At 31.2% G+C, this 14,812-nt stretch overlaps 2 protein-coding genes across 3 annotated transcripts in view; both read left to right on the top strand.

Moving 5' to 3' along the window:
- The window catches only part of LOC105340273 (uncharacterized), a 31,027-nt gene extending 17,156 nt beyond the window's left edge, over positions 1-13,871 (top strand). Inside the window, exons 8-13 of one of the 2 annotated variants that reach the window (XM_066066596.1) lie at positions 4,537-4,995; positions 5,106-5,203; positions 6,664-7,836; positions 7,946-7,973; positions 9,830-10,198; positions 13,045-13,871. In XM_066066596.1, the coding sequence (XP_065922668.1) occupies positions 4,537-4,995; positions 5,106-5,203; positions 6,664-7,836; positions 7,946-7,973; positions 9,830-10,198; positions 13,045-13,385 (2,468 nt within the window). In that variant the 3' untranslated portion in view covers positions 13,386-13,871. The remainder of the gene's footprint in view (positions 1-4,536; positions 4,996-5,105; positions 5,204-6,663; positions 7,837-7,945; positions 7,974-9,829; positions 10,199-13,044) is intronic. The other variant, XM_066066592.1, reaches the window with a different exon arrangement.
- The window catches only part of LOC105347560 (uncharacterized), a 273,923-nt gene that overhangs the window by 121,814 nt on the left and 137,297 nt on the right, over positions 1-14,812 (top strand). The window lies entirely within an intron of this gene.

Genomic DNA, 14,812 nt, shown 5'->3' with positions numbered 1-14,812 from the left:
GTGGGCTCACCGTGCGTTCATGTGCGCTCACCGTGCGTTCACTTGCGCTCTCCGCTCCGTTCCCGCTAATCGTTCACAAAACGACCACCGTGCGTTCACAAAGATTTCGCCTTGCGCTCACTGGGTTCGTTTAGTGTTCACTTATTGTTTAGTAAGATAATATTATATTTAGGCTTATAACAATTCGAAGAGTACATATATCGTTCAACGTTCACTTTGCGCTTGCGTTTGCGCTCGCTCACAGTTCACTGCTCATAAGCGTTATCCAATTCGGATAAGCGTGCACTCACCGTTCGTTTAGAGTGCACTCACTGTGCGCTCACCGTTCACGAACTGTTCATGTGAAGAATAAAACCTTTTAGCGACTGTGTATATGTAATGGATATACTAGTATGCCGAAACCAGTTCTGTATGAAATAATATAAAACAGTTCCGAGGCCCGTTATAGGGGCCAATGTGGTAGAGTCAGGTATATGGCATTCCTACTAGCTCTGGCTAGAGGGTTAACCCTTTAGCTCGATCGGTAGAGTGCTGGACTGGCGTGCCAGAGGACCCGGGTTCAAACCCCAGCAGAGGCAATAAGTGTCTCTGTTACATATGTACATGTTCACACGTGATGTCGACTGTCTTTCTCCCGCGGTATTCAGGAACACGTACTTGTGTTTAAAAATATCGCTTGCATTTTTCCTTTCGTTTAATACATTTCACCGTTTGACAAAAAACAAGCTACTTATACATGCTATCGCTTATTCTATATAAAGGTATAGGAATATATATTAACTTACGTATGTACAATGTTAACTTTGCCAAATTAATTTTTTTCTGTTTGTTAGCAATGTTCACGTATCTTATATTCTACTGCAATTGAATAATACCGTGGTACATAGAAATAATGCTTTTTAAAAATGCAGACTTTACTGGTAAATTCTATTGGCAGAATACTGAAAGAACTCAAGATTCCATGTACAGATTCAACTGACGTCGCAAACGTCAAACTATGACGTCAGTGATGATGCACGATGTAAGCATGAATATACAGTATAAAATTACTAGATAAAACATGTTTAAGTTCAGTTTATATGCATATCTTCCTCAACTATTAAATAAAATGATGATTTTGTAAATAATCACAAATAATTCTTTATCATTATTAATTGAATTCTGCTATTTCAATAAAAAGGAAGCAAATAATTACCCTAAAATAGAGTGGTCTGTTTTATTTCTGTTACTAAAATTTTTGAAATTTGTAAAATACACATTGGCCACACTTGAGTACCTCTACGAAATTTTGCAGGCAGAAGCATTTCTGCAATATCTCTCAGTTTTAAAAGTTTCAAAGAGGTACTCAAGTGTGGCCACATTCAAATTTAGGAAATACTGCAGTAAAATCTACAATTTTCAGCTATTTTTAACGATCATAGTATGTTTGATGATGCGCATGTGCTAAACGGTGGGGCCGAAGAGAAAAAATTTCATATGCATAGAAGCAGAATATTGTGCCCTACATTATAAGTCATTACAATTTGTATTGTTTCAAACTTGAGTTTTGTGAAAATTTTAAGGCACATTTTGATGCTTCCTGGCTCTAGCTCTTTCATTTAATCATTAGAATTGCATTCCTAAAGCATTGTAAATAATAAAAACAGAAAAATAAAATATGACCAAAATCATGACCATGCCCCTTTAAAGACTACATGCATTTTAAATATACTGCTCAAACGTCGTTCTTCCATTACATAAGACTAACGGAGTTATCGTCCTGTCGAGTGACGTCACAAAAGATTTCTTACACATTGATCCGACAGTTTTTTTCCGCGTCAGTAAATTCTGAACAACAATGCAATTCCAAACATTGCAAATGGCATTCTCACATTCTCGTGAGAATCAAAGTTAAACTTTTGAAAAACACATAAAATGTGTAATTTTAAGATCATCGTGCTTTTTTAAGTAAATAACACAGTATATTCTGCGTAATATGTTTTGTCAGGGTAGTTTTTTAAAAGACAGACGACACTTGGCCGACGTGAACTTTAACGTTACAATAAGAGGAATGTTTTCTTTCTAGTTATTGTAAATCTGCTGAAATAATACCAAAATCTTCTCAAAATCTTGCAAAGCAAACGAATGGGGACATTTTTTCAGATATAGGAAACAATTTTAACTTGCTTCCAATTCAGTGAATGCTCCCATTTATTTTATTAACTATATTTACGGTAGTTCCCAGGAATGTTTTTTTTTAAAGGGGGCGTGGCAGCCTCATTAAAAAAACTTTATAAGCAAATAGAAAAAAATCAATTCTTAAAATCAGGAAAATTCTAATCCGGGGTGAGGAAAAGGTGCGTAGCATACCTTTACCTTTTTAGCTGTTCAATGGTATCTGTATTTTCACGTCAAATTGGTACATCCTCCCAGGGGGACGGGTCTTCATGATCTTTTAGTGGTAAGCAATATTTTTTATACATAAAATTGTGAAAAAAAATATTAGATTTATTTAAGATATAAACTCATTGTCTACCTAAGCTATACGAGTATAACCTGGGTTGGGGCAATTTACGCTTTATAATGCGCGAGGCGGATTATAAAAAAGCGTAAATTGCTCCAACCCATGTTATACGAGTATAACTTTGTTGGATATTGAGCTCATTCCTTATGATTTCATTTTCTGTAATTTGCTGTTCAAATTGAGTTCTTTTAATTTTTTGAAAACGATAATAATCTGTTTAAAATTCAAACGTAACGTCAATCGGATTAGTAAGTTTTTGGTGCATTGTGACGTGTCCTGTGACGTTCAAACAAGGTTATACAAATTATATTTTTCTATCCAATCAAATGCCGCGTTACAACCAGAATTAATTCTTTTTAAACGGGGAGGGGGGAACTCTATTTTTTATGTGTAACTTTAAAAAAAAAAATGTTTGCTGCAAGAAAAGAGGAAATGAACTGCAATGAACATTATGTTAAAATATTTATTATTCAACAACATTGTATGTGAGATTAATTCTACTTATAAAAAAATTTAAAAAAAAAAACATCTTATAAATTAGCAATAATGAAAACCTAATGAAAATAGGTGGGTTTTTTTAATTTGCTATTCAAATTTATTTACTTTACGTTGCTACTTTTGTTTTTTATTGATTCATCATACTTCATTTTTTGACCACATGCTGCGCTCGTCCAAACAGTCGCACCGTAAAACATTATTATGTACACTACATGAAAGGTTTATTTTCGATATTCTTTTGTTTTACCGTTAGGGTGCTGATAAAACCCAAATAAAATCCAGGTGAAATATTTAAATGAAAGGAGTCTATAATTACTATCACAACACAAATCACAACTATTGTTCTATACCCAATTATCAAATGATTCAAAACGGGAGCACCCCATTAATTGATGTCGTTTTAAAGGAAAACAAATAATTATAGCTTAACATAGCTTAACAATGATAAGTGTAACTGTACTCAACATTGTGTTCTAGTCATTCATTAATAATTAATGCAAAGCGAACAGACAAGGCAGTGTCTAGTTGTTGTAACAGTCATCATAGTTACACCTACTAAACTCTGCTTTGTATTATGAACGGTCTCCATTTTAACTTAGATACAAGTCTCAAAAGACAACAATACAAGTATAAATGAAAATTATTATTTAAAGAATTCGTTATAACTGGAAGTTATTTAATGAATTCGTTATAACTGGAAGTTATTCTATCGTTATGAATTAAATTTAATAGTCTGGGTTTTAAAAATAATGTTATCGTTCCATCCCTGTCAAAAAACAAATATAAAAATGGTAAATATTACAGAACTATTATTCTTAATATATAATTAAAATAAAATATTTGCAATAATTAAAATTATTTATATTGTTTTGACCACAAAATCATTCTCAAAAATGGTATAATAACTATATATACAAAGAAAATATGATGGGTCATTTTACAATGATATGTTTTTGGTTCGATAACAGAAACATTCTACACTACATGTAGTGTACTTAAATGTCTAAAAAGGAATGTATGAGGAGGGGGGGCATGTTTTTACATCTTAGATACGCTAAGTTAAAAAACGCTGCAATTTTCTTTTCCAAAATCTTGATTGTAGATTTGTTTTACTTGTAGAAGTTTAAACATGTCGGTAATTTAGTATTCTTTTGAAAATGTTTCTGTATCAATTTACGCCGTGTCCAAAAGAAAGTTTTATGATTATCTGATTTGAGGCTCAATTCTAAAATTTTCTTATTAATCTGTAAAGTGCAGTATATTATATAAACACACACAAACACACACACACACACACACTTTGTTTTTAATGTGTTGGGTTTTATAAGTGAGCTTTGCAAAGTTATTTCCATGCCTTTTTTTGAATTTTGATTTAATTCTTTGTTTAGTTTTTGTTTAATCAAAACGGAATCAATAAAAGTTATGTGTGCTGCTGTTTAACAATTTACGATGTATGTCCAACTTTAAATTTGCATCACTTTTCTTAAATTCTAAATCTTTTTTTTAATAATACTGCAATTTAACACTTGTTGTAGGTGTCGGAGGGAAAAATCTGCTTGTTGAGAATTCTTCACAGAGAAATACAGAAAACATACCAAGGGATTTACTGAAAACCCCAGCCAATAACAATAATGCAGGAAATGAGAGAGAATTATTACCTGAACCACAAGACAAAATAGTTGTTCAGAACCAATTGTCCCCAAACACAAATGAAACACGTGTCGAAGATGACAAAACTAATTTTGAAAAGTATGCGATTTTAAAGATTAAGGATGCTGTGAATGAGTTGTTGAATGAAAACGACTTGCACCCACGAATCACCTTTTTAGACTTTGCAGGACAAAGTATGTACTATGCTTTTCACCAGATATTTCTCCGTCCTAAATCATGTTCCATCTTGGTTGTGGATATGATGAAAAGTCTCAACGACAAAGTTGATGTTCAGGATGGAAATGAAAAGGAATGTAGCCAATTCGCCTCATGGACTTACAGAGGTACAATGTAATAAACTAATTAAACCTTTGTTTAGTTATGCGATGAGTGAATTGAAAATGAACATAATATAACTATATGCAATAGTATAATATGTTTGTATCTTTTGTAGACTATTACAAATTTTGGTTGAAGTCTATTGACAGTTTTAGTGATACCGAGTCTCCAGTAATAATTGTAGGCACTCATGCAGATAAATTATCAAAAGAAGTAAGTAAAAACGATTTTCAATATGTGTTAATACCTGTAAGTTTTTGGAAACCTGTCTTCGATATTTTTTTTTGGTTTAATAATTTATCAAAATTATATCTAACTTAATTTTACTTTAATGCATGTTTTGTTTCAAATCATAATCGACAATTATCGACAAAAAAGAACTTTTGAAAAATCGGAATTTAAACCGAAAAAAAATTACATTTTGTAATCGTTTTTTTGTGAACACGTTGAAATGAGGAATATAGCTTGAACAGCGTTTTTTGCTGTCTGAAAAAAGGCCTAAGCTTTGGATTCGTAGAAAGATTGGGAATGGGTTCAGAAACATCCCGTTGATAGATTGTTTTTCTATTCAAAGCAACCTGTAATATTGAAATAATGAAATAAACCTCTGCCCTCGCTACATTTTCTTCTATTTGATATAATTTGACTGATGTAATCAGTTTGTTGGTGTGTAATTATTTTTTTTTCTGGGGGGGATGTTTATAGAAAGAAATGAAACCATGCTTCACTTTTCTAAATCATGATAAATAAATATTCATTTTGATGAAATGTGTTTTAAAGGATGATAAAAGAATCCGTTAAAAATTTACTTTTTTCAAATCAGATGGAAAAAGTAAACAATTTGGAGGAGGGTGTCTATCAAACGATTGTTAAACGACGCTATATCGCTAATGTATACATAGATATACCTAAAAAAAAAGGTGATAAAAAGATCATAGTTATTGTAAAAAATTTTTTCAAATCGTCTTTTGAACAACCTGATCGCACATATTAAAAGTCCAGCTAGTTATCTAAAACGAATTATAAATTTCAGTTATATCTTTAAAAGGATTATTGATTTAAAAAGACGCACTCCCACAAATGGATATTGCTATCATAATCATTGGTTTATAATTGGCAATCAAACTGTTTTTCGTCAGTTGACTTATTTTCTGTCCATCAGGTCAAGTTATAACTTTGTTGCATCGCTGGCTGTTCACTTCAGTTAAAACAGTCGTTAAAAGTCTCTCGAGCCACCCTAGACCATCTTGTTTTTTTTGTTTCTAATCTCTCCTAGTACATTCGTAACAGACACCAGATCCTGTGTGCCAAGTTAATTCGTTTTAAAAACTATCGATCGAAACAAAAAATATTTAGCACTTTCAAATCAGTTAAAACAAAAAGGCATAATAGCAATTATATAATCCATATAACAAATTCTTTACATTTTTCTTAGAAAAAAACACAATACTTTTAGACGATAGGCATTATATTAATACATGTGCAATTTAAGTTTCTTTAACTTAATTATTAAGATATGTTTTTTTTTAACCTGTCATTAATTTCTGAATTTCAAAATCAATACGTACTCTAACCCAAACTATTTAATAAAGAATCATTTAAGACATCCGTAATTCAAAAAGATACCTATTATTTCTTCTTTTTCTACTTATTCCTTATGTTTTATATTGCAGGAATGTCGCAAATTTCTTGAGAGTCTCTTTGAATTCTTTGATGATTGGTCTCATTCTGACATTAGGAGACATCTTAATGCAGATCGAATGTATACAATAGGTTTTCCGGATTCAGGATCAGAATTGGAGGATTTAAAGGACCTTAAAAAATGCATTGCTAATATTGTGAACTGCCCTCGTTATTTGAAAGAAAATATTCGACCTGTCTGGGCATTTTTTGAACATATATTGAATAAAATGAAAGAAACTGAAAAAGTAATTGCACGGAAAACTTTATCAGATTATAGAGACCAATTAAGCGCTCAGGAATTTAGGATAGACGAGTCAGAAATTTCTAAAATGTTGGTCTTTTTTCACAGAGTTGGTGTTTTGTTATACTTTGATAAAGATGGTTTGAAGGAAAAGATTATTCTTGATATCCAGTGGCTCCTTGATGCATTTAAGTGTATCATTGATTACCCTGTCAAAACAGAGGTAAACGATATGAAGCGTAGGCATTTTTATCGCACTGGTGAGTTAGACACTGTAGAACTAGATAGAATTTGGCATATCGAGGGAAAAGATTTTCTGAGGCACAAAACGACAATAATTGCATACATGCAACAACTAGGATTATTGATACCATTGAAAGAATTGCATTCCATTGACTCTAATGTGTATTTTTTCCCTAGCATGAATAGTAAAAGGTTTGACAAGACTGGTGAGAACAATACAAAGTCCTCTATTCTCTGCTTTAAGTTTGATGATGAAATGCAGCTTCCAATTAATCTTTTTTATGGCATAGTTTTGAAATGCTCCAAACTAAATAAGTGGTCCATATTGACAGAAGGAGCAAAGAATAACATTTGCCTTTACCAAAATGCGGCATGTTTCTCTTTCCAAAGACATGTTGTGGTTTTATGCAATTGCAATTTTGAAATTCGGGTGCAGGTCTGGGCATCGCCAAAAATATATGATGGAAGACTACTTAAAAAGATAAAACATTCCGTCGAGGATATTATACCAGATGACGACCTTCTCTCTTATGAAATCGGTTACAAATGTCGAAAAGATGTGCTGAATGTTGAAGAAGATGTATCTTTCATTTCCGAGAGTATTTTTCCTGTCTCTAATCATTTATGTGAAACATGTGATGTTGATAAGAAACATGTAGTGGATAACGACATATGCTGGGTATGTGTAAAATATTTTAGTCATTCTTTTTTAAATTTTGATTTTAAGATTTAAAAATTTGTTGCATTAGTTTGTTGACATGCTAGATAATTTTAAATATTTTTTTTAGGAACTTGAAGTGAATGATGAAAATCGAGGTAAGTAACAATATTAATATATCCGCTAGAAATATTTGTTACAGTTGTCTGATTCATTTACATGTATGATATCAAAAATATACTATTAACAAGCTTCGAGATGTGAATAAAATGGTTCCGTGTAACTAGCTGCGAGATATTAGAAATCAGACTGTAAACATTGTTTTTGATTATGCGCACTGTAGCTTGTGTGAACGCTGGTTATGAAACACGTTCTTCTACAACTTTCTCATCCTGGAAAAAAATGAAATCAACCTATTTCCAAACAAGAGCATCTCTAGACGTGCCCTTCCCTCGTGACATGACAAATCATGGAGGGGAAGGGGGATGCATACACGCAAGAAAACCGAAATAAAGCCTATGCATTGGGCATGGGTAACGCTGACATGAAATTAATGCTTCATCTATACTTTGTCCCGCGTTTTTGCTTCCACCACTTTTTGCTTGATATTTCAATAAAAGTAAATACCTTTGTGCTCAAACTACGTTCATCCACTAATATGCACAATATCCAGATTATCTGTTTTGAAACGCCCCCTCTGCCGTTTCAGGATTCAATACACATCCCAAAATTAAAAGTCTACGGAGATTGTGCATTGCATTAGCCATTTATAAGCCCGGATGATAACGTTGAAAAATTGCGCGATATATTCAGAGTGTATTCCGAATGGAGAAAAGATGTAAACATTTCCCATTATCAATCTCCGAAAGAAAATTGTTTTCTTTCCTGTGAAATTTTATGAGTGAAAATGGATAATTGTTCAATGATGATATCTTCATTCAATTGTATTTCTTTCACAGGTATGTGTATTTTTATTAAAACTCATCAAAAATTGATGAAAGCAATAACTTGGGACATACTATAGTACGTAAAGTTATTTAAAGGCAAATTTATAATTAATAATAAAGTTCAGCTGAAGATATTGCCTTATCTTTACAATGTTTTATAAATACAAAAAAATCTTAAATCGTAGATTTGATTTTTTAACCGCCATTTTCGATATCAGAACATCGGTATTATAATGTCCCACATTAAATCCCTGACGTAAATGTTATTAGGGTATACACAGTAATAAGTAAGAGATAAAGTGAGATTGATAGGTAGTAAATATAGAAGAAAACTGCCAGTCTGCGGAAACAATGTGCGTTTAAATGCTTTCAATACTTACAAAATTTATTGTTCTAATTTACGACAGTTTTGTTCAGATTAACCTTATCCCTTAGCACTGTATGTTCATAAACATTATACAGTTAACATTTTCAGAGGTTTTATTTATAACGTGTTTTCCAAGAAGCGGTTTAAAAGAATCAGTTTAGTTTTTTTACAAGTAAAAATGATGACTTTAAATTTGACATGTATTAAATTATACTTCACTGTCTGAGGTCAGTTAGACTGTTAAGGAACTTTTAAGGTAAGTAATTTAACGACAGAGTAGTATAAATGTACTAAGTTCTTTCTTGTACTTTCAAATTTCCAATTGTACTGTTTAATTGAACTAATATTCTGAATGCTATGTAGCGCCATTTTCCGTAACTTGTATTTTTTTTAGAAACGGTCATAAATCTTATAAAACCAATCGATCAATCGAGTAAATTGTGATGAAAAAATATCCCCAGATAAATGTATAAAAAATACAAGAAAGTGCAAAAAAGTACATACTCTAATTATATAGTGGGATATGTGTCAGTATCTTAAAACGTCCTATATTATAAATGTATGTGATTTAGAGAACTTAAACGGTTTAAAACACATATAAAAATATATAAAAATATATCAATATTATTCATTTTGTGAAAAAATACATATAAACCAAACAATTCCTGTATTTTAAATGTTTTTAATTACATATTGACAGATTCACTAGCTTCAAACTTTGTTGATAGTGGTGGAACATGCAATACACAGATGGAAGGTCAGAAAGATGCAGAAACGTGTGTCTATACATGGATCGAAATGACCGATACTGTACACGCTAACTCTGACCTAGTCAGTGAGATTGGATTTTTAACAAACAGCGAAAAACCCAGTGTCACACATACAGAGTCAAAGGGACAAACTGTTTTCGAAGTAGAACACACTCATGTGCTTTATACTAGATGTCACAATGACACTATTGGAGTGTCAGATAATGAAATAGATAGTGGAACTGGTACATGCACTACCCAGAACATTGATGAAAAGGCTTTGGCTGAAATACAAGGAGTTGATAATCCAATGCATAGCGGTAATCATTTTTATATTGCAGTCTATAATACAAAGTTAATATCATTTGAACATTTCGTAAGTAAGAACTTTATAGGGCTTGATACAACTTTTTCCGAGAATAGACTTAACACTTAAGTGTCCTTTTTTTTTAAAATTTAAGACAAGGTAGCATACTCTATCATACATGCAATATTTTTTTAAATACTGAAGTATGTATCAATTCGGATGATTAAGATTTAAAATAAAGCATATTTCTGTAAGTTTAAAAATGCAATGAACTTTAACTTAGGTATAAGTGATAAAGAATAATGATGACTTAGACACAATCTCGTTGGAAACAACGATGAGGAAAAAAGGGTTTTTATTTTTTTTTCTGTACTGCTTTTCAATCAAGATTTGTTGGAGAGAGAGAAAAAAAGAAAGATTTCCAGTTCTTTCAAATCCCAAATCATATAATACGAGTATATGATTTATCAGTAAAATAAAGAGCTATGAGTTTTAAACTCATTATAGCCTGTGTTTTGAGGAACCCGGACCTTGTTTTATATTATTTGAGAAGAGTTATGATTTTTAACATATATAACGTACAACAACTGCTTATTAATTTGATACGAATTGAGTTTTTGTTGGGAAAAAGGTTCTTCACCCCCTTTATGGGGTCATTAAACGAAATAGTATCTATACTCTTTAATGGATTTGGACACGATTTGAGATAAAAAAAAAAAAAGTTTTATTTTTATGTATAAAATGGTTTACTGGTGCATTATAAATGATTGACCAAAATATTAAATGTTAAAGTCAAGTTACAAGCGAGATACAGAGGTAGGAATTGATTGTTATGTAAACAAAGCTCGAGTCTTATAGTACTTTACAAAATTCTTATGTAGAAAATTACCATTTCTTTGACAAAATGACATGTAAAAAACAATTTAAACGAATCCCATATCTTTATAAATACTATTAAAAAAAGAAAGATACAATTGATTGAAACTTACATCAATACAACACATACGAAACAAATATGACGAAATCGAGCTTTGTTTACAGAACAAAGAATTATGAAGTCTGTATCTTGCTTATAACTCGATATTTGACTTTCAAACTTTTACATAGCATTACAAACTTCTATATTTATTAGTATAAACATTAAAAATGAAAAAAATGAAATTTGAAGTCAAATCGTCTCCGAGTCCCTTAAATTACTTTCTAGCGAATATAATCCGATCTACATTTTTTGGAAATATCTGTATTTCCCCTTTTTAAGATAAAAAAAAAATATCAAAGATATTTACCACCAAATTCAAAAAATTACGTAACTCTTGTAAAAATCAATAGACATGTATATGTACATAACTGTACAATGAATACTTTTGCATCTGTAGCCTATTACAATATATCTTTCGTTAAGAATAATACACTTTGTTCAACAAGTGTTTGGATATTCATTATCGTTCTTGAAATATCTAACAAAACACGTTTCAGAGACCGACCCCTTATCTCGTTTTGAGGCCGTTTAACAAAAGTTTGATGGTTGAATGTTGCTGAGTACATCATTACAAATATTTTTTTTTCTTTCATTTTCTTATTAGAATATTTATCCTTTATGAGATATAGGTGATCAAAGCAAAGTTAATGTAGAGAGAACACTTGAAAGTTCCTGTAAAAAGCAGATTTCGAAAATCAATAACAAGTGTAACTTAAACAAATAGATAAGAATACATTGTTTCTTGGTACGATTTAACAAAATCAAAATGTATGTTAGAACCAATCAACAAAAATCTTAACAATTCCAAGAAAAACTGATTTTAAAAAACTGAAGATTTTTAAGAACGACTTGATAATTATCGAATTTTTTTGGTACGGGTTAACCTAATTTTGATCTTTTAACTAGTTTCTTCAGGTATCACAACACTATTTTTTCGAAGGTTCACGTCAAAACATGGCTGAGTGAAAATAATTCCCGAATTACCCTTCGTTTTTAGGACTTTTCCGCCAGCGACAGGGACTGTACTTTTTTTATGAGATAAAAAACAAAGTGTAAAATGCCTGATTTTCCCACCTTTGTAAAAATACGAGGTCACTTGAATTTTTGATGCCAGTTGTTTAGGCAGGGGGGTGAAAGGGCTCGGACATGATTTTCAAGCACATGTGTTACTTTGATGTAAACAAACTTTCGTGCCTTTGTGGATGGCTGTGTGTTTTTTGCTACTAAATTGGTTAGGAACAATTGTTTTAAAAGTTGTAAAGAGGAATTTTCCCAGAAGTTTGTTTTAAACTTGCTACCCTTATCTAAAGTTGCGTAATTTTGGTAAGAATATATAGTAAAAATTAATAGTGATGTGCAACCTGAATTAACTTAAGAACGCGGAAGAAATATTTCTTGAAAAACAATATTTTGACCCCAAAGCCTTTGCAATGCATCGTCCGATTTGATAATGGATTTAAGTTTTGAATTCAGCTTGTTTCTTGCTTGTATTATTAATAACAAATGATCGCTCAGGAAAGAGTTATCATAAAAGAGCCATTCTGTCACCTTATTTAAAAAGCGGGTCCCTTTTTCTTGATTTCAAATAAAAGCTATCGTAAATTTAAACATATTTAATCAACAAGTGTTCAAGAATTGTGAAATATTTTCACCATTAAAAATGATAAAAAATAATTTTTATTTTTTTTGTTATATTATCACGCCGTTGAAAATTTAAAAATGATCATCTTTTTTATTGTGTCGTCTGACATTAAAATAAAAAAAGAAAAATATCCTGTTAATTAATGTATCAAAATGTTTTGTAAAAAAAATGTAAATCCATGTTTAATGCATTTAATCATCGCTGATCATTCATGTTGCAAAACTTATCTTTCGTACAGTTAAAGAAGAAAGGATCATGGTAGTCTTGGATGAAAACAGATGGATGTATGACAGATTCACACAAGTTTTAATAAGGGGAAACATGACTGTAGAAACAAATGGGTTTTTAATAAGTAACGCCGCCTCAATTCCTATAAGAAGTGTATCCAACAATAAATATGTATATCAGTTCGATAACTGCTACGAAATAAGAAGTAGTGAACTAGGCGAACCGTTTTTTAAAGCAGGAGATTCTGGTTCTGCTGTTTTTGTGCAGTTCGATAACTGTTACGAAACTAAAAGTAGTGAATCGTTTTCTCAAAGTGGAGATTCTGGTGCTATTGTTTTTGTACATGTATAGGACTGCCACGAACGAACTAAAAACCCCTTCGGAATTACAATTGCCTTTAGTGCTGATGGAACAACATGTGCATGCTAGATAGACCAGATTGTTCAGGCTTTCAATCTGTCAATTTATCAGGAGGAAGAAGATATGGACACACAGGATGATTGATAAATCTACTATTTACCTTTTGTTTTCTTTAAGTTTAGGTATGTCTATCTTTCAGGTGAAAGACCTCTTGTATTTCTTCTGGTTTTTTTAATAATACGGTCTTTCCACCTTTCAGGTAAAAGACCGTTTGTGTATTTTTTAATATTTTATTATTTTTATATGATTTCTTCTCTTTTTCTGCAGGGAGAGTGTTTTTTTTTTCATTTCCAGAAATATTAAAACTGCTTTTTAAGTGATTGGCCATTAAAACTTATGACACTAAACAGGCTTGTGGTGAATTACATAGTAAAGAAATGCATTAAATTACCATTACTTCAGTAAAGTAATGCATTACCATTATTTTCTGAGAAGTCCATAATAAATTTTAAAAATAAAAATATTTTAATTAAATAAAGATTTTTTTTGCAAATGTTTCATATATGAAACACGCTTTAACCGATCTACAGGTTCATGTACACTATCAGGTTCAAATTTAAATGACGTACAATATTGCTGTTGCACTTTATGATCATCTGAGTTTCAAAGGTTTAATCTTTTACCTGCATCTTCCTAGCTATACTAAATTAAATGGTCTACAGGAGAAGGTGATGCTAGGACTGAAAGATATAAGTGTTTAGGTCTTAATAGAAAATAATACTTGAGTTTTGTATTTTCTATCAATCCAAACTATTGAACGTAATATTCAACACAGGTATTGAGAGAGAGAAATGGAAAACACAGAGAGAGAGTATTTATTTTCAATTGGGTTATAATACTGGAAGCATTTTTAAGCTTACAGGGGTCATGGTTGGAGAGTGCATTAATTTTTGCTTTTAAGAGTACATGTCTGTGGGATGTTTATCACTTCTTAAAAAATAGAGTGTTTTGATACTACCGGGTACTTAGATCATACTTGGGGCATTGTGTGTTGTAGACACATTTTTCACAGTAGATGATTTTTTAATGCACAACTAATTGGAGTAAATTTTTCAAATGATTTAAAAAAAAGAACAACAGTCTTAACATTGTTATTTAATTGGGTTGTTATACCTAGTCATATTGACAATTTAAAAATGATTTTTATTTTTTTAATTATGCAACCGAAATATTTTTATTTCAATAATTATATCTTTCTTTTTCAAAGCAATGTCTAATCAAATATAATATCAGTTATCATCGTTATTCAATTCATCACGATTTTAAAAATGAACATGCATAAAGAAGCGTAGTAATGCAAAGTAATGCCATGGAATGCCAGCATTATACTAGATTTTGGAAATTAATGCATTAAATTA

The sequence above is a fragment of the Magallana gigas genome, chromosome 1 (genome assembly GCF_963853765.1).
Source record: "Magallana gigas chromosome 1, xbMagGiga1.1, whole genome shotgun sequence".
Taxonomy (NCBI): domain Eukaryota; kingdom Metazoa; phylum Mollusca; class Bivalvia; order Ostreida; family Ostreidae; genus Magallana; species Magallana gigas.
Note: the sequence above shows the minus strand (reverse complement) of the source record. Positions and strands in the feature narration are given on the sequence as shown.